This window comes from Amyelois transitella, chromosome 31, assembly GCF_032362555.1.
Source record: "Amyelois transitella isolate CPQ chromosome 31, ilAmyTran1.1, whole genome shotgun sequence".
NCBI classification, from domain to species: Eukaryota; Metazoa; Arthropoda; class Insecta; order Lepidoptera; family Pyralidae; genus Amyelois; species Amyelois transitella.
Window position 1 is genome coordinate 1,597,204 of NC_083534.1, and position 22,366 is coordinate 1,619,569.

Consider the following 22,366-nt stretch of genomic DNA (forward strand, 5'->3'; position numbering starts at 1 on the left):
CTTTGTCTACCCCGTAAGGGATAAAGACGTAATAATGATGCCGTAAATATGTACGTATGGAAATCTCAATTCCATCATGAAGCCGTACAGCTGAACGTGGCCTTTCAATCTTGTTGGCTCTGTCTATCCCGCAAGAGATATAGACGTGACTATATGTATGGCTATAAAAGGCCAGCAAAGTTGTGGGTACAATCTAACAAATAAAACAACACTTCCTTCCATTATAAAATTTATTTCTTATGAGTGTCAGCTAAATGCCTTCTAAGCTGAATTTTATTACTGAATCCTACAAAACAATCAGAACACGCGTATTTCCAATCCACATTATGTACCTTCATGTGTACTCTGACATTTTTTTCATACCTGTAAGTCTTGGCACATAAGGGACACGAATAATTTCTCTCCTCCGTGTGGGTCGCCATATGCTTATTCAAATGATTCCTCTGAGAAAAAGGTTTTTGACAAATTTCACAAGCTATATTCTGCGTGTGATATTTTATCGTGTGATCGCTTAACGATTTGCGCGATTTGAATATAGAATTGCAGAGTTCACATTTGAATTCAAATGAGATTCCGTGTGAAGCGCTCAGATGTTTCATTTTTTCGTAATGATACTCGAAACGTTCAGAACAATACTGGCATTTTGATGGTTTGCTCTTTTTCTGCTCACCGTGAACTCTGTCTGCGTGATATTTAAATTTTGCCGCGTTCGGAAATATCATGTTGCATTTATCACAAGGATGCTGGCCATTGTTATGAATTTTTTTGTGATGTATCAACCTTCTGTGAGAAACGAAACCTTTTCCGCAAGACTCGCATATAGCATTGTTGTAATGGACATTAATATGCTTATTTAATAGGAAGAAACTGTTAAACTTTTCACTGCACAAATGACACGTGAACACGCCATCTTTTTTTTTCAAATTGTAAGCGATCATTCCATTTCCGGACGAAGTAAACTTTTTACCGTGTTCAACGATCAAATGATTTCGAACTTCATTTAAATTTGAACATGGTACGTTACATAACCTACATTTGAGGTCGGATATATCCACTTTGATAGTTTTCTTTCCTTTTTTCAAATAATTTTTCATTAACTCTTTGCGAGTGGGTATTTTATGTGTGTTTGAGTGTTGAAGTAAAACATCTATATCTGGATAAGGGTCGTGGCAATAAAAGCATTGAAATCGTAGCGGGAAACATAATTGAGTGAAGGGGCGAATTGTGGTGGATTCTATTAGGATAGCTGCGTTTTCTCTCTCCAGCGCTGTCATGGTCCAAATGCTTGATGTTGTATTAACTCTTCCATCTGAAAAACCAATGTTTTTGATAAATATGTATATTACTTATATTTATTTAATATTCAATAAAAACAATTCATAATAACAATGTATTCTCTCGACAATAATTCTATTCTAATGCCAAGTTTGGATAATTGAGAATTGGCTTGTCGTTATTGAAAAAAAAAATTGCTGCAGTGCAGTTTGTTACCGCTTATTCTGCAATGACGCTTTGGAAGCGGCAGAAAATTTAGTTTTAAGTAATTTATTCGACGTCAACCAATGTTGTGAAACCAAAAGACACACTTAATAAGTGATGTTTGAAATATCCTACAACAAAGAATACAAATTTTAATTTATTTTTTATTTTTGACTCGTTCAATCTCTTCTCAATCCGAGAAGCGCCTACTCACGGTACGTCTACATTTACGAAATTGGTTTTGGAATGACAATTGTCCGGCCATGCTGCCTCCACAGGGTGCTGGTTGAAAAAAAAACCTGGCTTGTCGTCAAAGTTAATATTGACATTATGGTCTTAAACCTGAAGACGTTGGAGTCTTCAGCGAACAGAGTGGAAAAAGAAATAGAATAGAATAGATTTATTTGCAAAATTGGATACAAGGTATCACTTATTGACGTCACATCACTTAAATCTAATTATAACTACTATGTACCGCTTCTAAAGCGCATGTGTAGAAGAAGCGACGGAACAAACTACACTGCAGCATTTTCACCGGACGTCATTTTACGAATATAGATCTCTCGTCAGAAAGCGGACCCCGGGCTCATAAACATCACGTCTTCCTCCTGACGTTAGTCCCGGTTACAACCTCAACTCTCTGGAGAGCCGCCCGGGATGCGCCTTTTCGACCAATCATCCTGGATTTTATTTATTTATTTAGACTTCATGCACGTAAAATGTACAACAGGTGGACTTAATGCCACAAGGCATTCTCTTATTAGCATTAGGATTAGCTAAGTCAAGTTTTTACACGAAGCGACCACCAATAGAAAAGAGAACAAGATATACGTACATATAATTACGTCTATATCCCTTGCGGGGTAGACGGAGCCGACAGTTTTGAAAAGATAGATTGGCCACGTTCAGCTGTAGCTCTTAATAATGTAAGTACTTAATTGAATCTCAAATAGTCGCACGAAGACCAAAAGACCACGTTCAGCTGTTTGGCTTCATAATAGAATTGAGATTTAACTAGTGAAAAGTTGCTGACCCATTGCCTAAAAGAAAAATCTCAAGTTTATAAGCCTATCCCTTAGTCGCCTCTTACGACATCCATGGGAAAGAGACGGAGTGGTCCTATTCTTTTTTGTATTGGTGCCGGGAACCACATGACCTTGTATGATGGTAATGATTTAGGATTCAAAAAGAAAATAGTAAAATATGATCAATTTTTATTGCAAAATATTCTCAAACGAATGCCATTCCGTTTTATGCTTGACAAAATCATGTTTACTTTGAAATCCACTCCCGCAATCCGAACACACAAACTTACAATTAGAACTGTGCACTTTCATATGCTTTCTTAATGAAATTTTATGCACATACGCACTCTTGCAAATGGCACATGTGAAATTCCTCTCACCAATGTGCCCGCGTACATGCTGTTTCAATTTCGACTCTATACCAAAGCATTTAAGACATATTTCGCATTTGAATTTCTCCGTATGAAATTTCGTCGTATGCTCTGTTAGAGCGCGCCGCGTATTGAGCACAGTTTTACAAACGTGACATTGAAATGTTCTCAAGACGCCATGGGTCACTTTCAAGTGTATCATCCTGCTGTAATATTCCTTAAACGTCTGAGGACACTGAGGGCATTTCCTAGAATTAGTTCTTGCCTTGCCCTTGTGAACTATTTCGTTGTGATACTTCAATTGACTCTTTTTAAAGAATATTTTATCGCACGCTTTGCAGTTAAACCGTTTTGTTGAGTGACTCTCTTTGTGTTTCATCAGCAAATGTTGATTCAGAAAACCCGCGCCACAACTTTCACAGACTACTTTACCGACATGAGAGTTCATGTGAGCGTTGAGTAACGTGAAGTTGTGGAAATTTTCATTACAAAACTGACATTTCAGAGTGTCGTTAACGACGGCCATGTTGTATTCCGTCATTCCGTTACGCGCCGCGAAAAACTCGACGCCATGTTGGATTTTCAAATGTTCTCGAACGACATCCAAATTTGAAAAACGTTCGTTACACATTCTACAGTTTAAATTTGAAATGTCGACTTGAAGTGTTCTTTTGCCTTTTGGAACGTATTTTTCTAGAATGGCGTCTATATTATCAATCGTGTGCGTTGCGGTGTGTTCTAGAAGACTACTGATTTCTGAATAATATTCTGTGCAGTAAAAGCACTTGAAAGTTGATCCCATGAACGTGAACGGTCTCACTGTGGTGTGTACTATGAACAGTGCTGCGTTTTTTCTCTCCGATACCGTCATTTGCCATATACTCGTCTCTGGTAGAGATTTTTTGCCTGCGAAAAGAGAAATATTTTTTCTAAATTTAGGTATACTTTATTTAAAGATTTGTGAAATAAACAATACATTAAGTAAGTAGGTTTGATTATTGAACAGTAGTAATAAAGCAGTATACTATCCAGTTCTTTAGCTTTTACGGCGTTGTCCGTGGCTAACGACTAATTTTATGCACCAGTAAAATATTTTCTTTCGCTGTTCTGATCTCTATAATTACGAGTAGAAATAGCTCATTACATTGTAACTAAATAAACTGACTGTGTAGCTTCAAAGTAAGTTCTGATATACTTACTGGAAATATGTATGTTTGTCGTGAAGCGTCGGTTCTCAAATGGATAAGGCAAGTAAGCAAATGGAGTAAAATGCGGGAACAATGCGCGTGGAGGCACAAGTTTAAATCCTATCTCGCTTATGTACCAATGAATCTTTTCTGAGTTATGTGCGTTAATTTGAGTCCTAGCCGATGTTTTATCAGGGCCCATAGATTAAGGTAAGTGAAAACATCGTGATGAAATCTGCACATTCAGGCAACTGGATGTGTAACGATGATCTATTACGTGTTAGGTCCCTATAAAAGTTGCGGAGGTCAGATGATTGACGGCCTCTGTGGCGCAGCGGTAAATACGCTTGTCTGTGACACCGGAGGTCCCGGGTTCGAATCCCGGTCAGGGCATGATGAGGAAAGAACTTTCTCTGATTGGCCCGGGTCTTGGATGTTTATCTATATAAGTATTTATTATGAAATATAGTATCGTTGGGTTAGTATCTCGTAACACAAGTTTCGAACTTACTTCGAGGCTAACTCATCTGTGTAATTTGTTCCGTATATTTACTTATATTTCGTACATTTACGTATTAAGATGGGAGTCGCTTCGCGTACAAACCTGCCTCACCCAATCCCAGATCACGGTCAAAGGCGCACCCCGGGATTAACGGCAGCTAGAAAAGATTGTTGAAAAAGGAACAATACAGTTATACTATGGTAACTGGTGTAAGTACTTATTCTCTCTTGAGAACACTTCATTGTAAGCGTAGTACATACATACATATGGTCACGTCTATATCCCTTGCGGGGTAGACAGACCAACCAGTTTTGCAAAGACTGAATGGCCACGTTCAGCTTTTTCATAGGCTTTTAAGGATAGAATTGAGATTCAAATAGTGACAGGTTGCTAGTCCATAGCCTAAGAGAAGAATCCCAGGTTTATAAGCCTATCCCTTAGTCGCCTTTTACGACATCCATGGGAAAGAGATGAAGTGGTCCTATTCTTTTTTTTGTGCCGGGAACCACACGACAATGCACGGCGCGGTGAGCGTAGTATTAAGTACTTATTCAGATTGTATTTTACAGGCGTAAATCTAGTGTGATACAAAAGATACGAGATTTTATCCATGATATACAGCTAACATATACTTACTTGTATACTTCACATATTTTACCCCTGACTGGGTAGACAGAGCCAACAGATTCGAAAAGGCCGAAAGACACGGTCAGATTTCATGGGATTCAGATTCAGATAATGACAGGTTGCTAGCCCATCGCTTCCAAGAATAGTTCAAAGGTCATTGATTGATTTATCTGAGCTTGTACAATTTGCAATCGAGGATGAGTAGCTGGCACACAGCACGTTTTTTCAGATGTTAATTTTTTGCTACCAGACCTGCATGCTTAGATATGTTTATTTATTTAAACCTCATTGCACAAAATACAAATGTATAGCATAATTGGCGGACTTAATGCTAGTACGAGAAGCATTTATCTACCAGTCAACCATTGGGTCTGACAGAGAACTAAGTAAGTTTAGACATTTAGGCATCAAAATTTGTTCGCAAGTTTTAAGTTTGCGACGCACGAAGCGTGTAATAATAAGTAATTGTAAAATTCTGTACTTAGTATAGTTAAGTTTTTGATATCAAATAAAATATTTTTCTTTCTTTCTTTCTTAATACGAGTACGTGACTTTTCTTCCCTAAGTTCATCGTCAGCTATGAAGGTTTGAAAGGTAACGTTTAGAAGACATAATGATCTTCTTTATTAAAATATAAATTATTGGTTAAATAAGATTTCCTATTTAATTGTTAATAAACCAAAACATAATTCAAAAACAATTTCTTAGTCAACAGCAAAATTGAAGAAAGTGCGATTATGCCACTCCCTAACATGCTTGTTATACTCATCTCTATTCCCAAATCCAATATCGCATTCGTTACAACGATATCTCAGTTCACCCCCATTGTAATGAGACCTCAAATGCTGCTTCAAACTCTTCTGATGTCTGTACGCCTTCTGACAAAAACTACACACGAAATTCCTCTCGCCAGTGTGGCAAATCATATGCTTCTTGAGCGTTGTAACACAACTAAAACTCTTCTTACATATCTCACATAACGTTTTCTGTGTATGATACTTATTTGTATGCATTGTTAGACTCCTCCTGCTGGGGTACACCGCTTTGCAGATCTCACATTCGTACGTGAACGTTATACCGTGCACCGCCTTCAAATGTTTCAACTTTCGAAAATGCTCCGTGAATCTTTCTTCGCAATGTGGACAGCGCAGCATTCTCATCTTCGTTGCACCTTCATGAGTTTTCTCCACATGGTGTTTGAGGTTCGACTGCGTTGTGTATATTTTATTACATTTATTACACGGGTAACCCCCAGGCGCGTGTATTTCTTTATGCTGAATCAACCGCTGATGAGTCAAAAACCCGGCTCCGCACGTTTCGCATACAGCATTACTAAAATGCACGTTCATATGTCTGTTCAATAGGATGAAAGTCTGGAAGATTCTGTTGCAGATGTGGCAAGAGAATTGACCATTCTTCGTTGTTAAATTGTAAGCGATAATTCCGTTTCCCGACTGCGTGAAAGGTTTGTCGTGGTCTTGTGTCAAATGTTGCCGAATGAGGTCTAAATTGTCGAAACCTTTTGAACAAATCCTGCATTTTAGCTCGGAAATGTCCACTTTAACCGTCCTTTTTCCTTTAGGCAATAAATTTTTAAGTATACTTTTATGTTCAGGTATATCGTGAACTGCACTATGGTCTAAAAGACCCCTGATTTCGGAATACTCTGCGTGGCAGAAGAAGCATTTGAAGAAGTATCGACAGTAGACGAAAGGTTTAGCAGTGGTGTTCTCTAAGATCAATGCCGCGTTGTGCCGTTCTGACACAGTCATCTCCCATAAGCTAGTTAGCGGCCCCTGACGTCGCTTCGCCTCTTCTGCTTCTCCTGAGAATGTAAAATGATCTTTTATTTTCGCAGAAGCACCAAATTTATTCTTTTGATATAATTTGAAAATCACAATAAAAAAGCTTCATGCAGCAACACGATTCGTCAAATGATCACAGAATTTCTTTGGCAACATGCTTCGTCACAATTGACGTGACGTCACAAGAGTGAAAACGATTTAACAACATACCTATAGGTAATAATAGTATTGAAAGATAAATGTTAGAGCGTCGGAGGTACATACATATAATCACGTCTAATCCCTTGCGGGGTAGACAGAGCCAATAGTCTTAAATGACCAATAGACCGCGTTCAGCTGTTTGGCTTAATAATAGAATTGAGATTTAACAGTTGACAGGTTGCTTACCCATGACCTAAAAGAAGTATCTCAAGTTTATAAGCCTATCCCTTAATCGCCCTTTACGACATCTTACGACACGACACTTAAGTGACTCGGTGGTCAAAATATTATTTTATGAGTTATGTATAAGAAGTATAATTGATTACTGAGGGATACTGAGTTTGATTCCTAACCGATGCTTACGATGAGTGAAAACACCGTGTGAAATCCTGCATATTCAGGCAACAAGATATTATGTTACCATGATCCAATACGCGCCAGATTCATCCGAGGGTCAGACTGTAGCTAAAGGCGAAAGCTAGTTTAAATAATAAAAGACAATTTATAATTTTAAAAAAAAATGTTTTATTAATATAAATAAATAAATTAAAATACTATTTTCGAGTCTATTCTCACTTACATTCTTACAAACCTACTTACTTTCTATTGCCGTGTATGCTACGGCTATGAAGGCGGTTAAGATCGGGTACCTACTGCAAGATGCGCAGGACCTATTATTGAAGCAAAGCACTAACTTATTAGCCATGTATACGAAAGTACCTATACTTTTTAATATACACTAGCTGTGCCCGCGACTTCCTCCGCGTGGAATAGTTATTTCGGGCATCATTGAAGCCTTCAAGGATGAATAATGTACCCCGTTTTTTTTTCACATTTTCCATTATTTCTTCGCTCCTAATAATTGCAGCGTGATGGTATATAGCCTAAAGCCTTCCTCGATAAATGGTCTATTCAACACAAAAATAATTTTTCAATTCGACCCAGTAGTTTCTGAGATTAGCGCGTTTATACAAACAAACTCTTCAGCTTTTTAATATTAGTATAGAAAGCCATGTATAGCTGGTTGTCCTTAAGATAAGATTGAGATTCAAAGACGGTGACATGTTAGCAAATCGTCAATTCTTTTTTGACTGACTTTTACTTTGTAACTTAGTGAAGCAGCAGCCAGACAATGTTCTTCTCAACGCTAGTCTTCTTCTCAACGTGAGTATTCTTCTTTCTCGCTAGGCTTCTTCGAAAATCTAGTCTGGTCGACTAGCTTTTCACGCAAGTTTGACATAATTTCGTGTGGTCAGGATTATTGACATTCACGTTGGCGTTCTCAGATTCAATTCCCAACTACACACAGTTTCTTTTTGTCGACTTGAAAAAAGAAATACTTTGTTTTGTGATTATTCTAATGTTATTCGAAACAATACACCGAACTTCGTTTGGTCGCCCAGGTACTGGTATGATTAAATACGCAAACAACATAATTTTTCAAGTATCATCAAAGCCATATCTTCATATATTTAAGAGCTAACGCTCGTCGGTGGAATGAAGTGGGGTGTACTTATGAATTTGCTCCAAAACCATTTAGGTGACAATATTTCCAGCAAAATTCTTCACAATATCCTTGAACTGCCATTGGGGATGCCACTGCTTGATGTGTTTATTATAATCGTTTCGATTGTGAAAGCCGCTATTGCATTCAGAACACGTAAACTTCCACGCGGGACCGTGAACCCTCATGTGTTGCCTCAGAGTCCTCTCGTGCATATAAGCTTTCTGGCAAACTGAGCAGAAGAAATTTCTCTCTCCACTGTGGCCCCTCAAATGCATCTTCAATAAAGACCGCGTCCCGAAACACTTTCCACACATTTTGCATTGTATTTTCTGTGTATGCAACTTCGTCGTGTGCTCCGTCAAGGCTCTCCTTGTCGGGAACACGCATTTGCACACTTGACATTCAAAAGTAAACGCAATCCCGTGCACCTCTTTCAAATGCGTCATCTTCCTGTAATGCTCCGCGAATCTTTCCAAGCAATGAGGGCATTTCAACGGCTTAATTTTCTTCGCGTTCGTCACTTCGTGTTTTTTGAACATGTGGTACCGAAGCTTCAGTTTCGTTGGGAATACGTCCTGACACTTATCACATTTGTGAACTCCGTTTTGATGGACGATCTTGTGATTTATTAATCTCTGATGCGACATAAAACCAAGGCCGCACGTCTCGCAAACAACATTGAAATGGGCGTTCATATGTCTGTTCAAAAGGAAGAAAGAATTGAAAGACTTCGAGCATTTGTGGCAAGAGAGGAGGCCTTTATCTGGACACAAATTGTACGCCATTAATCCGTTACCAGCAGAATTGAATTCTTTTTTATGCGCGACAATCAAATGATTTCGTATATCATCTAGATTTGAATATTTTTGATCGCATATTGTACATTTTAAGTCTGATATATCAACTTTAATAATTCTTTTGCCTTTCCTCAGATACTGTTTGAGAAGACACGATCTTTCTGGCTTCACATGATGAGCAGCATGCTTCAGAACGGAATGAACTTCAGGGAAGACTTCGTTACAGTAGAAGCACTTGAAATTAGCTTGCTGGTAATAAAACGGTTTCACTGTGGTAAATTCTAAGAAGGTGGCAGCATTTTGTCTCTCAGATATAGTCATTTGCCATATGCTGGTCTGCGCTCCTGGGCGATCTGTAGTTGGCATCCCTGGGAAAACAAAATTGTGCCTTGAATTCTTCTTAAGTTCTTATTTTGTACAAACTCGTGCATATAAATAAACACAAATTTTGCAAATGTATGATTATTTTTCAAATTTCTCAAAAGCATATATATTGTTTGATTAAATAAAGCAACTAGCTATTTTGCATAGTCTCTAAAAATGTCAAGTATTCAATACTTTAGAAATTATTTAGTAATGCTTTCGTCAGTCGTCTCATGTGGAACTAATATTATATTAAACACTCAATTGGTTTGTAGGACATGAACTGCATTAACATGATCTAACAGCGCAGCTTGATCTTCGCACTGATGACCACAAATAGAACACGACGTCAACTCATGAGTCTTAATATGTTCCTTTAAATTTTTCCTCCTAGCGTAAGCTTTCCCACAATTCCCACACTTGAAATTCTTCTCATCCGAATGAACCATCATGTGTCTGGAGAGGCAGTATTTCGAGAAAAATCTAGAATGGCATATTCGACATTCCTCATTCCTCTCCTGCAGATGAACCGATCTGATGTGCAGCAATAAGTGATACTTCAAATCGAACTCTTTACCACAAGTCTCGCATTTGAATAAACCATTAGATCTATCATGCACAATCCTAAGATGTTTAGTTCTTTGGTAGTTAGAGTTGAATCTTTCAGGGCAGATTGGACATCGTCTAGGCAACGCTTTTAAATGAACGCCTCTCATATGGCGTGTTCTTTTAGCGGAATTATTGAACACCTTATCGCATTTCTGACACGGGAAGCTACCAGTTTCATGTGTCTGTAAATGTCGTTTTAATAAAATTAGAGATATGAAAACTGATCCACATATTTCGCAACTGAAATTATTGTAGTGTTTGCTCATATGTATGATTAAAAGTCTAAGTTTTAAGTATTTTTCCCCGCAAATTTGGCAGTCGAATGTGTCTCCACCGAGGTTAAACGGTATGATGTTGTCTTTTTGGCCCAACTCCACATCCTTTCCGTGATTCTTTAGATGAGCCTTAAGAGTTTCAAAATTTTGTTGTTTTTCCAAACACAGTCTACATTCAGTATTTGTAACATCTACTTTTAGATGTTTATCTCTTATTTTCTTGCTTAGTTTTTTGTCTAATTCATCAATAGTGTGATCCAAAACAGTATGACTCTTAAGTAAGCTAGCGTCAAGGTATGTTTTGGCACAGATAAAACATTTGTACTTATTACTTGCATGAACGAAAGGATAAATGTAAGAACATTGGAATAGAATAAGAGCATTTCGCTTCATAATACTGTAGCTTAATTCCTTTGAATTCTTTTGCAAGGTATGGCCTTGTCCAAGAACCATATTGTTCTTCAGCCATATTAATTTATCTGGCTTTTTCATTAATTTGCTTGTAACTTTACCGCCTTTACTGTTTACATTGAAACCTTTTATCGTGTCTAATCGTTTTAATTCATTGGCATCATTACTCTTTTCTGCACATACATTATCATGATCTTGGCATTCAGTAATAGTTGTACGATTTGTTCCTTGGGTGCTTCCTAGAAATAAGAAAAATTACTGTAATTTTCATTATAAATAATATTTCAAGGAATAAGGTTGTTTGTTAATTGTTAGTTCTAAACCTTCACCATAAGGGTTAGTAGGTAATACAATTTCCATCTGCCATTAGTCGGAAAGGGCTTACTTAATGGATTTTCTAAAAATAAAAAAAAAAATATCACATAATTGGACTATCCATGTGAATTTAATTCTCATCCGATCACAAGAGATATATCTAGTTTGACAAATTTCATTGACATACAATGTAATCTTTGATTAAAAAACTAACGCGAAACGAATAAAAATTTTGCTGAGTTCATGGTTTAAAAGTGGCCTGGCTTGGTTAGTGTTCACTCTTCTACCGCTTCCAAAGCTCACGTGAAGAAGAAACGGCGGAACAAACTACACTATATTTTCACCGGACATAAATTTACAAATAGACCTTTATTGACTAAATTAAAAAAAAATGTAAATAAGTATAAAAGTCATGATGTCAATACGAATATTATGTTGTCAAATAGAATAATGAATTGTAGAATACGAGTTACTGCGTGGCAAGGAAAAATAAAATATCGATGATAGCACAAAATAATATATATTTTTAACTAGCTTTCCGCCCGCGGCTTCGCCCACGTGTAATTCGGTTATATATAGCGTTTTTTAATGATCTCGACAGGGCTTTTTCTTCCACAGGCTGAAATCTTGTTACAACTGGAATTAAATATAGCCTGTGTTACTCAGGGATGATGTAGCTTTCTAATGGTGAATGTTTGAAATCGATTCAGTAGTTTCGGAGTTTATCGATTACATGTGTAAACAAACAAACATATAAAAAAATAGATTGTTCCTCTTTATAATATTAGTATACATACAAATCTATATAGAAAAAGTAAAGCGAGACAAAATCATCGTCTCAAAAGAAAAAAAAACAGGATTTATAGGACGAAGAGGCCTTACAGGATTTCCTTCTGTTTAAGTATTTGCGTCTGATAGTCATCATCCCATGTGAATGAGCTGATGATGGAAGGTATAACTCCTCAACGGTTAGGAGTTGAAAAAAATTCTTACGAAGTTATACGTACATGTGAGGCTATTAGGTTGACCTGATAATAAAAAGTAAATCTCATTAACGTTAAGAATTTAGGTGAAAATGGATGCGGACAAATTTCGTCTCTTCACTTGTTTCCTTTTAGCTGTTTGTATGGGTAGTGTTAACACAAAATAGGGATTTAAAGGCGTGATGTTATTAATGTTATGCATGTATGTACATAATTATGTATGTTATTATGTATGTTAAAGAGACGACTGAAAGTTGTCATACAAAGTCTTTTTTTTTAAGGATGGGAAATCATCAAATGACCTCTCCCGCTCTGGGTGGAACGGAAGGGAGTGTCAGACTTTTACTGACTAAAACCCACCTCGTTCCTTCAGTTGCCCTTTGCGTTCCGGGGCCACGGTATCTCGTTAGAACTTTCCCGCAGCCCCGGCTCAGTTTATCCCGTTTCCCCCCCTTGGGGGTTGACATTTCAAAAATCCCTTCTTAGTGCTCACTTATGTTACTAAAGGAACCTCTGTTCAAAATCTCAGACTCCTATACCGAGCGGTTTCGGCTGTGCGTTAATAAATCAGTCACCCAATCGCACCCCCTAAATCACGATTGGAGGGTAGTTTGAAAAACTTATAATGCCAAACATATTTACTTGCCTATGTACGTGTTCATGCCAAGTTTCAAGTTTATAAACTCAAGGAATAAGATTTTTCATAGAAACGTTTTTACCCCTTTTCCCCCCCTTGGGGGTTGAATTTCCAAAAATCCTTTCTTAGTGCTCCCCTACATATCCCAAGGAACCTACATTCCAAATTTCAGCTGTCTACGACCAGTAGTTTCGACTGTGCGTTGTCTGTCAGTCAGTCACTCAGTAACGGAAGAGTTTTATATATATAGATTAAAATCAATATTTACAAATGTAATCATAATTTACGAATTATCATAATTACATAATTATTTTTCGTTTATCAGTATTTACAGTAAGGCGGGTTGGTGTCAGATGAGCAGTCTATTTATAAGAGAGATTAAGATTTAAACGTTATTTATTTATATATTCTTTATTGTAACATTTACAATTTGTAAAGTACAATAGGCGGACTTAATGCTAATACGAGTAGCATGTAGCATTAAACGCTAACAATTTGTTCATATCAATTAAATCAACACATTCTCTGAACCATGTCTCATCATGTCCGGATATAACGAAGATCTAGATTTAGATTTTAGGAGAAGATTTTATAAATTTTACATTCACCACATCTTTGTTTCTTACGAGGTAGACAGAGACAGATGGTCGTAAGCCAGCGAGACGTGGCAACTGCTAGACCACGCCAAGCAGGACCTGCTTGTCACGAAATGAACATGCTGCGCTGGATATGTGGAGTTTCGCGGTGGGCTAGCGTAAAGAACTTCGTATCCACCTTCATGTCCGTGAAATAGCAGACAAAATAGATAAAAGAGCCGTCTACGCTGGTGAAACTCTTGTGGAAACCTGCAGACTATCTAGGGAACAAATTCCTCGCAACCGCACCCACGTAGAATGGGTAGGACGAAGAAATACTGGCTTGGCTTAAATGGACTGCAGACTACAAAAACCGGTCTATGTTGAAAGAGCAAAGTCGGAAGGCGGATCCCGGGGCCCTGAAAAATTGCTGTGGACGGTGCGACTGGGATAGTGAAACGACGCAAAGATGAGAGAGGTACAAACAGCGACTTTGTTTTATACTATGAAGAACTGATGTTTTAGAAGTTCAAAATTCTTATAAGATAATATTGCATTGTGTGGTTTCTGTACTTTTAAATACCCATTTCACTTTTTTCGTTAAGTGATCATATGAACTTTCCGTTAGTGATCATATGATACGTTAGGTTTAAGCAAGTATGACCTGCTCAACCTCAAGACGGGAGTCGCATTATAGGCACAAGCAGATCACAGGGTTCTCTCCAAAAAAATCGAGCACGCAACTAGGAGTAACTCCTGAAGAATGCTTAGGTCAGTTCGGCTCAAGCAGAATATTTTAATTCAATCAATGAAATCCTAACTTCCTATGTCATGTAATCTCAAATGATCTTTCAAATTCTTCCTCCTTAGAAATGCCATTCCGCACACGTCACACTTGTGATTCTTTTCGCCTGTGTGTATGACCATGTGTCGTTTCAAAGTCTCCTTATTACAGAACCTCACATGACACACATCGCACTGTTGATTCCTCTCTTGCAAATGCACCGATCTTATATGACATATCAGATGGTACTTCAAATTGAACGCCCTTCCGCACGTCTCGCATTTATGAACTCTTGTCGACTGATTATGTACGTCTTGCAAATGAATAGTCCTTTTATAGTTCGAGTTGAACCGTTCCGGACACATCGGACATCGCCTGGGATATTGTTTCATATGCACACCTCTTATATGCAGCGTTCGCTTGTACGGCGTTGTGAACACTTTGTTGCATTTATCGCACGGATAATGCCCAGTCTCGTGTACCTCCAGATGCTTCTTCAACAGTCTCAAAGTCATAAAACCTGATCCGCAAATTTCGCAGCTGTAATTGTTGAAATGCACACTCATGTGAATCACCAAAATCCTAACTTTTATGAAGACCTGATCGCATATAACGCACTGATACGATTCGCCGCTATCGATTTTGAAAGGTATTATGTTGTCTTTTAAATCAGGATCTATTAGTTTGTCGTGGTCTTTCAAATGGTATTTCAGTTCTGCTAAGCTGTTTGGTTTGGTCGCGCAGATTTTGCATTCCATTTCGCTCACGTCTACTTTCAGGATGTTTTCCCTTCTGTTATTGACTAGGCGTTTGAGTGAGGCAAAAGTGTGATGTTCTTTCATGTGTTGTCTTAAAACGCTAGTCTCCAGAAAAGGTTGGGAACAAATGAAGCACTTAAACTTATTGTTTCCGTACACAAAAGGATAGACTGTGGAAAACTCGAATATTGTTAAAACATTTTGTTTTATATCAGCTGTTTTTTGGACTTCTTTAGGTTTTATGGTAATAGGTGTGGGCGGTTCTAATGGACCGTCTGTTTCTGGGTTTGATATAGGCAGGGGCGAAGGACTCCTCGATGGAGTAAAGCTATATGGCTTGGCTTCCATTTTGCTTTGCCTCATCTTTCGTAGTTTTCCGAAGTCCACCGTTCCCAAGGGTTTAGAGAGACTGCGGTCGTAGGACACTTGGAATAATGGCACTATCCGTGGTGTTGGTTCATCCTTGTCGCTTCCTAGAAAATAAAAAATGCATATACTTGTATATGTTCTTCGTGCTGGTAAACTTTGTGCATCAACATGTCATAGGTGCATTTGCTTTGATCGCTTGCATTTATTGTTTTGTTTTTCATATTTTCTATAAAAGTAAGTAGGTACATTTTGTTTTCATTTTGATATTTCTACATCTTTCTTATGTATAAAATATTCGCTTATATAATAAGTTCTAAAATATTTACAATATTTACATCGTAACTCAAATTCAACAAAAATATTTTGGCAGATAAAGTAACCAGAAAAATTGTTCATCGGAACAATGGGAAGAAATGATTAAGTCTCTTATATGGAACATTATAAAAAAATCGTCTTGAAAAAGAAGTACTATAGAGTACTTTAGTTAATATGTTTATTTAAAGTAAACAAACCCTTTCAACCTTAAATTCAAGTTAAAAGAAATTAAAAGAAAGACTGGTAAGGGGCAGATATTTTTAATCGATCCAAATTTCATGGGTAGTGAATAAATAAATAACAAACTTAGCACTTTTTCTTACTTAAGACACTTTATAAATGAAATATTCATGTCACAGACATCATGAAATTTTCTGCATGTCCAAATCTGGATGATGTATTTTTATATGCTTTTTCAAACTACAATTCTGCACAAACGACATCCCGCAAGCTGCACAAATAAATCTTTTGTCGTGATCATGAATTCTGGTGTGCAAAGTCAACGTATATTTCCTAGCGTAAGCTTTTTTGCAAACGTCACATTTATACTTCCTCTCCCCTCCGTGTTTTACCATATGTTCCTTCAACTCTGACTTCGAATAGAACTTCCACTCGCACGAGTCACAAGCATGTCTCTTTTCTTTCAAATGCACTGTTCTTATATGAACACCGAGTTTCCCGCTCAAAAAGAATATTTTTGGACACATGCTACATTTAAATTCTTTCAATTTCATCCCGTGTATATTCGATATGTGTTTGTTCCTTTGGAAGTAATTTTTGAAGGCCTCAGGGCAGTGAGGGCACCTATGCCTTTTAGCACGCATGTGAACAACAGCAAAATGCTCGTTCTTTGCGTTCATAGACTTGAATACCTTATCACAGCGTTCACACTGAAATGAGCCAGTTTCATGAGAATAAGAGTGTGTCCTTAATCTCTCTGGCGTCATAAATCCATTGCCGCACTGTTCACATATAAAGTTTTGAAAGTGTATGTTCATATGTTGATTGAGAGTTTTGAATTCATCGTATTTTTCGTCACAAATAGCGCATTTAAAATCGTTTTTAGTCACTTTGAATGGTAAAACACCATCGCTGTACTTGAGATCTACAACATTGTGATTATCAGATAAATGTGCCTTTAATTCTTCAAAGTCTTTGATAATTTTATTGCAAAGCTTGCAACCTACATTAGTTATGTCAATTTTGATTAATTCGTTGGGTTTTAATTTCGATATAGAATACTTTATTTGCGAGAAACTTAAATTACTGTGTTCTATTGCGTGGTGTTCTCTCAAATCAGCAGGATCCGAATAATTCTGTTCGCAATACATGCATAAGTACAAATTCTTCATCCATCTAAAAGGGCATATTCTAGAATATTCTATAAGAGCAACCGCACACAATTTCCGTGACTTTATTTCATCGTTCATTCGTTTGCGGTCTTCTAAACTTTCAATCTTGCTTTCATTTGCTTGTAAATCTTCATTTATAAGAGTGTCATCCTCGAACGAAGCATCATCACCTAAAATGAGAAAATATACGTGCATGAGCATTGATTCCAATTTCACATACAATACAAGTGACAAAAAATTTACTCAATTAAATATTTTTTAGTACATGCTCGCGTTAGTCAAAGCTCATCCACGTTTTATTTTCGCCATATATTGTGAGTCTTAAATAAACCTAAGCTTAGCTACAAATAAATTTCTCATTTTCTAGTTTTATAAGTACGAAACAGACTCAATGACACTAAATTTCACCATTAAAATTAGGATTTTTTTTTATCATTTAATATACCTAAATGTTACAAACGTGTGATAAAAAGTTAATATAAATAAAGACTTTTAGCACACCCTTACGGTCTCCTGTTCATCCTTTAACACATCAAACCATTTTTTATTACTTTTTAATTTACACTGGATTATTTATCTGTTTGCTATTTTCGAAGACAGATATATAAGAGAATGCTATTTAGCATTAAATCCACCTATTGTTCCTCTGAGGCTCAATAAAGTTTTAAATAAATAAATAAAATAAATTTATTTCACATAACATGATCCATATCAGTTTCAAAGGCATTATCTAATTTAATTGGACAAATCAACAAGTTTAAGACTTGTCAAACAAATAATTTATTACTTAATGCTTTCGATGCGTACAATAGATTACCTACCTGAATTCAGTTTTTGTTAAAACATCCGACTTAAAAAAGCGTAATTCACAGGTTTAATAAAGTTTCTTATACGTTCATATGAATAAACTACTATCTGATAACAACCTATCTTTGTTCTCCTCTATACTTGTTAAAAAACACAAATGTCACTCAGAACAGTAAAGAAAGACAAACATTGCTGGAATTTCGTGCTGCATTCAAATGTCGTGATTTTAAATGAAGATTCGGGAAGAACATTTAAAAACAAATGACACATGTATCTTCGAAGTTTTATTTATTTCAACTGTACAAAACGAACTAGCCGCCAATATCAGTTGTAATTACTAGTAAAAATTTATTAAAAGTAACTTGTATTCGATATAAAAACAAAACAGTAAAAAAAGACTAAGACTAAAAAGAAGTGAAAAAGAACGAACAATTGTATACTTCTTTAGATTTCCCTGTCGTGGGCTTAATGGAAGTTAGAAATTTCTCTAGAAATACTACGGAATTTCTTTTTAGTTAAAGTTCTATTTTTACATTTTCCTCGATGTACATAAATATATTAATAAATAAATAGTATGATTTGATGAAATTAACAAATCCGCTTCCCGATCCCTCTAATCTAGATCTACATCCTTATGATGTGTCTTTACATGACCTTTTAGACTACACTTTTGCACAAAAGTCCTATCGCAATAACTGCAAGCAAAACGCCTTTCATTATTATGTATACGCAAATGCTCCCTCAACGTATTTCTTCTGGCATAAGCCTTACCACAGACGTTGCACTCAAAAGATTTTTCGCCGGTGTGAACTATCATATGTCTCTTCAAAGCCTGTTTGTTGTGATGTTTATAATTGCACAGGTCGCACATGTAGCAATTTGTTTTCAAATGGGTCGTCTTCTCGTGGAGTTTCCAGTAAGAGGTCGTGAGGAAAACCTTCGGGCAGAAACCGCATTTGTACACCGGAACATCTGCGTTGTGTACGTTTTTCATGTGCTTCAATTTCTGGTCGTAACCTAGGAAACTCTCGCGACAGATTTGGCAGACATTCCTTCTATTTCTGGCGTGAACAGATCTGTGGTGTTCATCTCTTCCAGTCCTGTTTTTGTACACCTTACCGCACTTGGTGCATGGAAATGATCCAGACTCGTGGGACTTCATGTGATGCTTTAGATTAGATGCAGTTATAAAGCCTGTACCGCATTGGTCGCAAAAAAAATTCATGTAGTGCTCTTTGGTGTGACTTATCAAATGTTTGTACTTCACAAATTTCTCACCGCAATGTACACAATCGTAATTGTTTTTGTTTATCCTAAATAGAACCATTCGATCGTCTTCGAGGGCATCTACATGGTTATGTTCTTCAGCCAAGTGTTGTTTCAATTCACTAAAGTTTTCCTTTATATCACCACATATTTTGCATCCAAACTCTCTAACGTTGACTTTTACAAATTGTTTTATAGATCCGGCAGTCTTGCTGACAAGTTTATGAATTTCACCCTCGCTAAGAGAGTCATGCTGTTTAAAATGTTTCTCTACTTGAGCTACGTCTAAAAATCCTGCTTTGCAATACAGACATTCAAACAAACCGCGATAGAATCTAAATGGACATAATGTTGTATATTTACATATAATCGTGCGGCACATTTTAATTCTTTTAATTTTTTCAGATACAGTCGGTTTTGTTAACTGTACAACATTTATCTTTACTTTCTCTAAATTCTTCTCTATGTTTGCAAGAGGTCCTGATTTTTTAGAACTAACCACTTTTTTAATAGTTACTGCATTTGGGCGCAATAAAGAAAACTTGTCTTGTTTTTGTAAAAGTACCGTCTTAATTGTGGTCAATTTCAGTGAATCTTTTGCCCCCGCCATCGTATTTGCATTTTTCAGGGGTACCTTTCTAACAGTTACTGATTTTGGCAGATTTAAATGTATAATCTTGTCCGGTGGATCACCTAAAAATAGAAAAATAAATGTCATCATTTTATGTTAAGTGTTGAAAAGTGTGGAGCAAGATTAGTGAAGAAGTGTTTTTATATAGTAAATGATTAATTTGACCAATTCATAAAATAGGTCCAAACCCACACGGCTCACTTAAGCAGGTGGCTACATAGGAGTAGCATTTTTTCATCATAGATTACGTAACGTAACGTAGCTTCGTCCGCGTGATGATTTAAAATCCTGTTAATTTCAATTCCCACTTTCCGCGGGATTTTCGAAGAAATCTCTCTTAGTGTTCACCTACAGTCTTCAGAGAAACTATATTCCAAATTTCAAAAATATTCAAGTAATATCGTTATCAGTAGCTTAATACCGGAAGAGTTTTATCTAAATTGGTGATTGGTTTGATTGCATTTTACCTTTATTAATATGCCTACTGTTTAACAAGATGAGTTTTATTTGCATGGAAATTTGGTGGAAATTTGAAATCAAATTTCCTCGCAGAAGCTACATATTTAATATGTATGGTATCAGAGTGTCTTAGAATATTCATATTTATAGTTCATACAACTTCATTTAATTCCCATGGATGTCATAAAAGGTGACTAAGGGATAGGCTTATAAACTTGGGATTCTTCTTTCAGGCGACGGGTTAGCAACCTGTCACTATTTGAATCTCAATTCTATCATAAAGCCAAACAGCTGACCGTGGCCTATCAGTCTTGAGACTGTTGCCTTTGTCTATCGCGAGAGATATAGACGTGATTATATGTATGTTCATATAAAACTCTCACAAAAGTCAATACTTCAGGCATCACATCTATTTATCTTGATGCCGAAATACGTAAAATGACGAGCTGTCAACTAAACCATAAAAATCCCCTTAAGTTACGTAGAGTCACGAGCCACACAAGGTGCATTATATACATGAAAGTAAAGAATAATTATCTTATCAGTTATAAAATTTATTGGATTTAGGTATAACTTACTGGTAAATAATTGAATTATATCAATAAGAATAGATTCAATGAACGTTAATAATTTTTTTACTGATACTTTGATACCAGACACTTCTTTAAGAAAAAAAAATCTTATGCCTAAATACATCTACTACTCATGTTAAAAGTTTCACAGGACGTACGAGTAGCTTCAAATGACTTTTGAATAATTACTAACAGTTTTATATCACTTCTTCCTTCAATTGAGTCGGAAGGTGCTTCTTCAAATGCTGTTTCAGACTGCAATTCTGTACGAATGCCTGACCACAAAACGCACAAACAAATCTCCTATCATTATTATGTATTCGCATATGCTCTTTCAGCGTTCTAGGCCTGGCGTAACATTTCTTGCACACTTGACATTCATACTTCTTCTCCCCTCCATGGGAAATCATGTGATTATCAAGCTGATGTTGAAAATAAAATTTCGCCTCACAAATTTCGCACGCAAACCTTTTTTGATTTAAATGTACAACTTTTTTGTGCATTATCAGATTACCACTGATTAGGAAAACTTTCGGACATAGATCACAACTGAACTCTTTTATCTTCAATCCGTGTACTGTGTTTATGTGCTGTTTCTTTTTATAAAAACTGTGGAACGTCTCGTGGCAGTGTGGGCATCGGTTGATTTTGATCTTCTTGTGGACAACTGAAACGTGATGTTTCCGAGCTGTGGTGCTCGTAAACAGTTTTTCACAAGTGTTGCAGGGATACGATTTAGCGGCGTGTGATGCAACATGATTCTTTAAACGATTGACCGACACAAATCCACTGCCACACTCTTCACAAATGAAATTCTTGTAGTGAACATTCAAATGTTCGCTCAGTTTTTTCAATTCAACGTAAGTATTGTCACATTTCACGCAACCGAATTCATCATTAGACAACCTGAATGGTAGAATACCATCATTTTTTACATCTATATTCTTTTCATGTTTATTCACAAGATGTGCTTTCAAATCGTCTAAATTGTCAATGATATCATCACAGAGTTTACAATTAACATCAGATGCGTCAACTTTTATAAGATCGTAACTCTGTAACCTAATTGAAGCTTCGTGTAATTTGTCTGCACCTAAATTGTTATGATTATCTTTGATGTGTTTTCTAAATTTTTCGAGATCAGCGTTTTCGTGATTGCAATAGAAACACATATAGCGGCCTTTGGACCACTTAAAAGGGTAAATATTAGAGTACTGTAGAAGAACTAGAGCGGTCTTACGTCCATTTTTTCTCAAATTTAAATATCTATCTGTTTCTTCGTCTCTCTTGCCTTTGTTATCGGTCTTGTTGCCACCTAAAAACGAGAAAATAATTTATATTTCATTTTGCATAAAATCTATGGAGTTCATGGTCTTAAATGATC

The 22,366-nt window shown here is 36.6% G+C and overlaps 1 protein-coding gene across 9 annotated transcripts in view; it reads right to left on the minus strand.

Moving 5' to 3' along the window:
- Window positions 1-215: 215 nt before the first annotated feature.
- Window positions 216-22,366, minus strand: part of LOC106137507 (gastrula zinc finger protein XlCGF26.1) — a 60,803-nt gene continuing 38,652 nt past the window's right edge. The window contains exon 5 of one of the 9 annotated variants that reach the window (XM_060953201.1): window positions 216-1,309. In XM_060953201.1, coding sequence (XP_060809184.1) covers window positions 231-1,309 — 1,079 coding nt within the window. In that variant the 3' untranslated portion in view covers window positions 216-230. The other 8 variants (XM_060953200.1, XM_060953195.1, XM_060953194.1 and 5 more) reach the window with 8 other exon arrangements.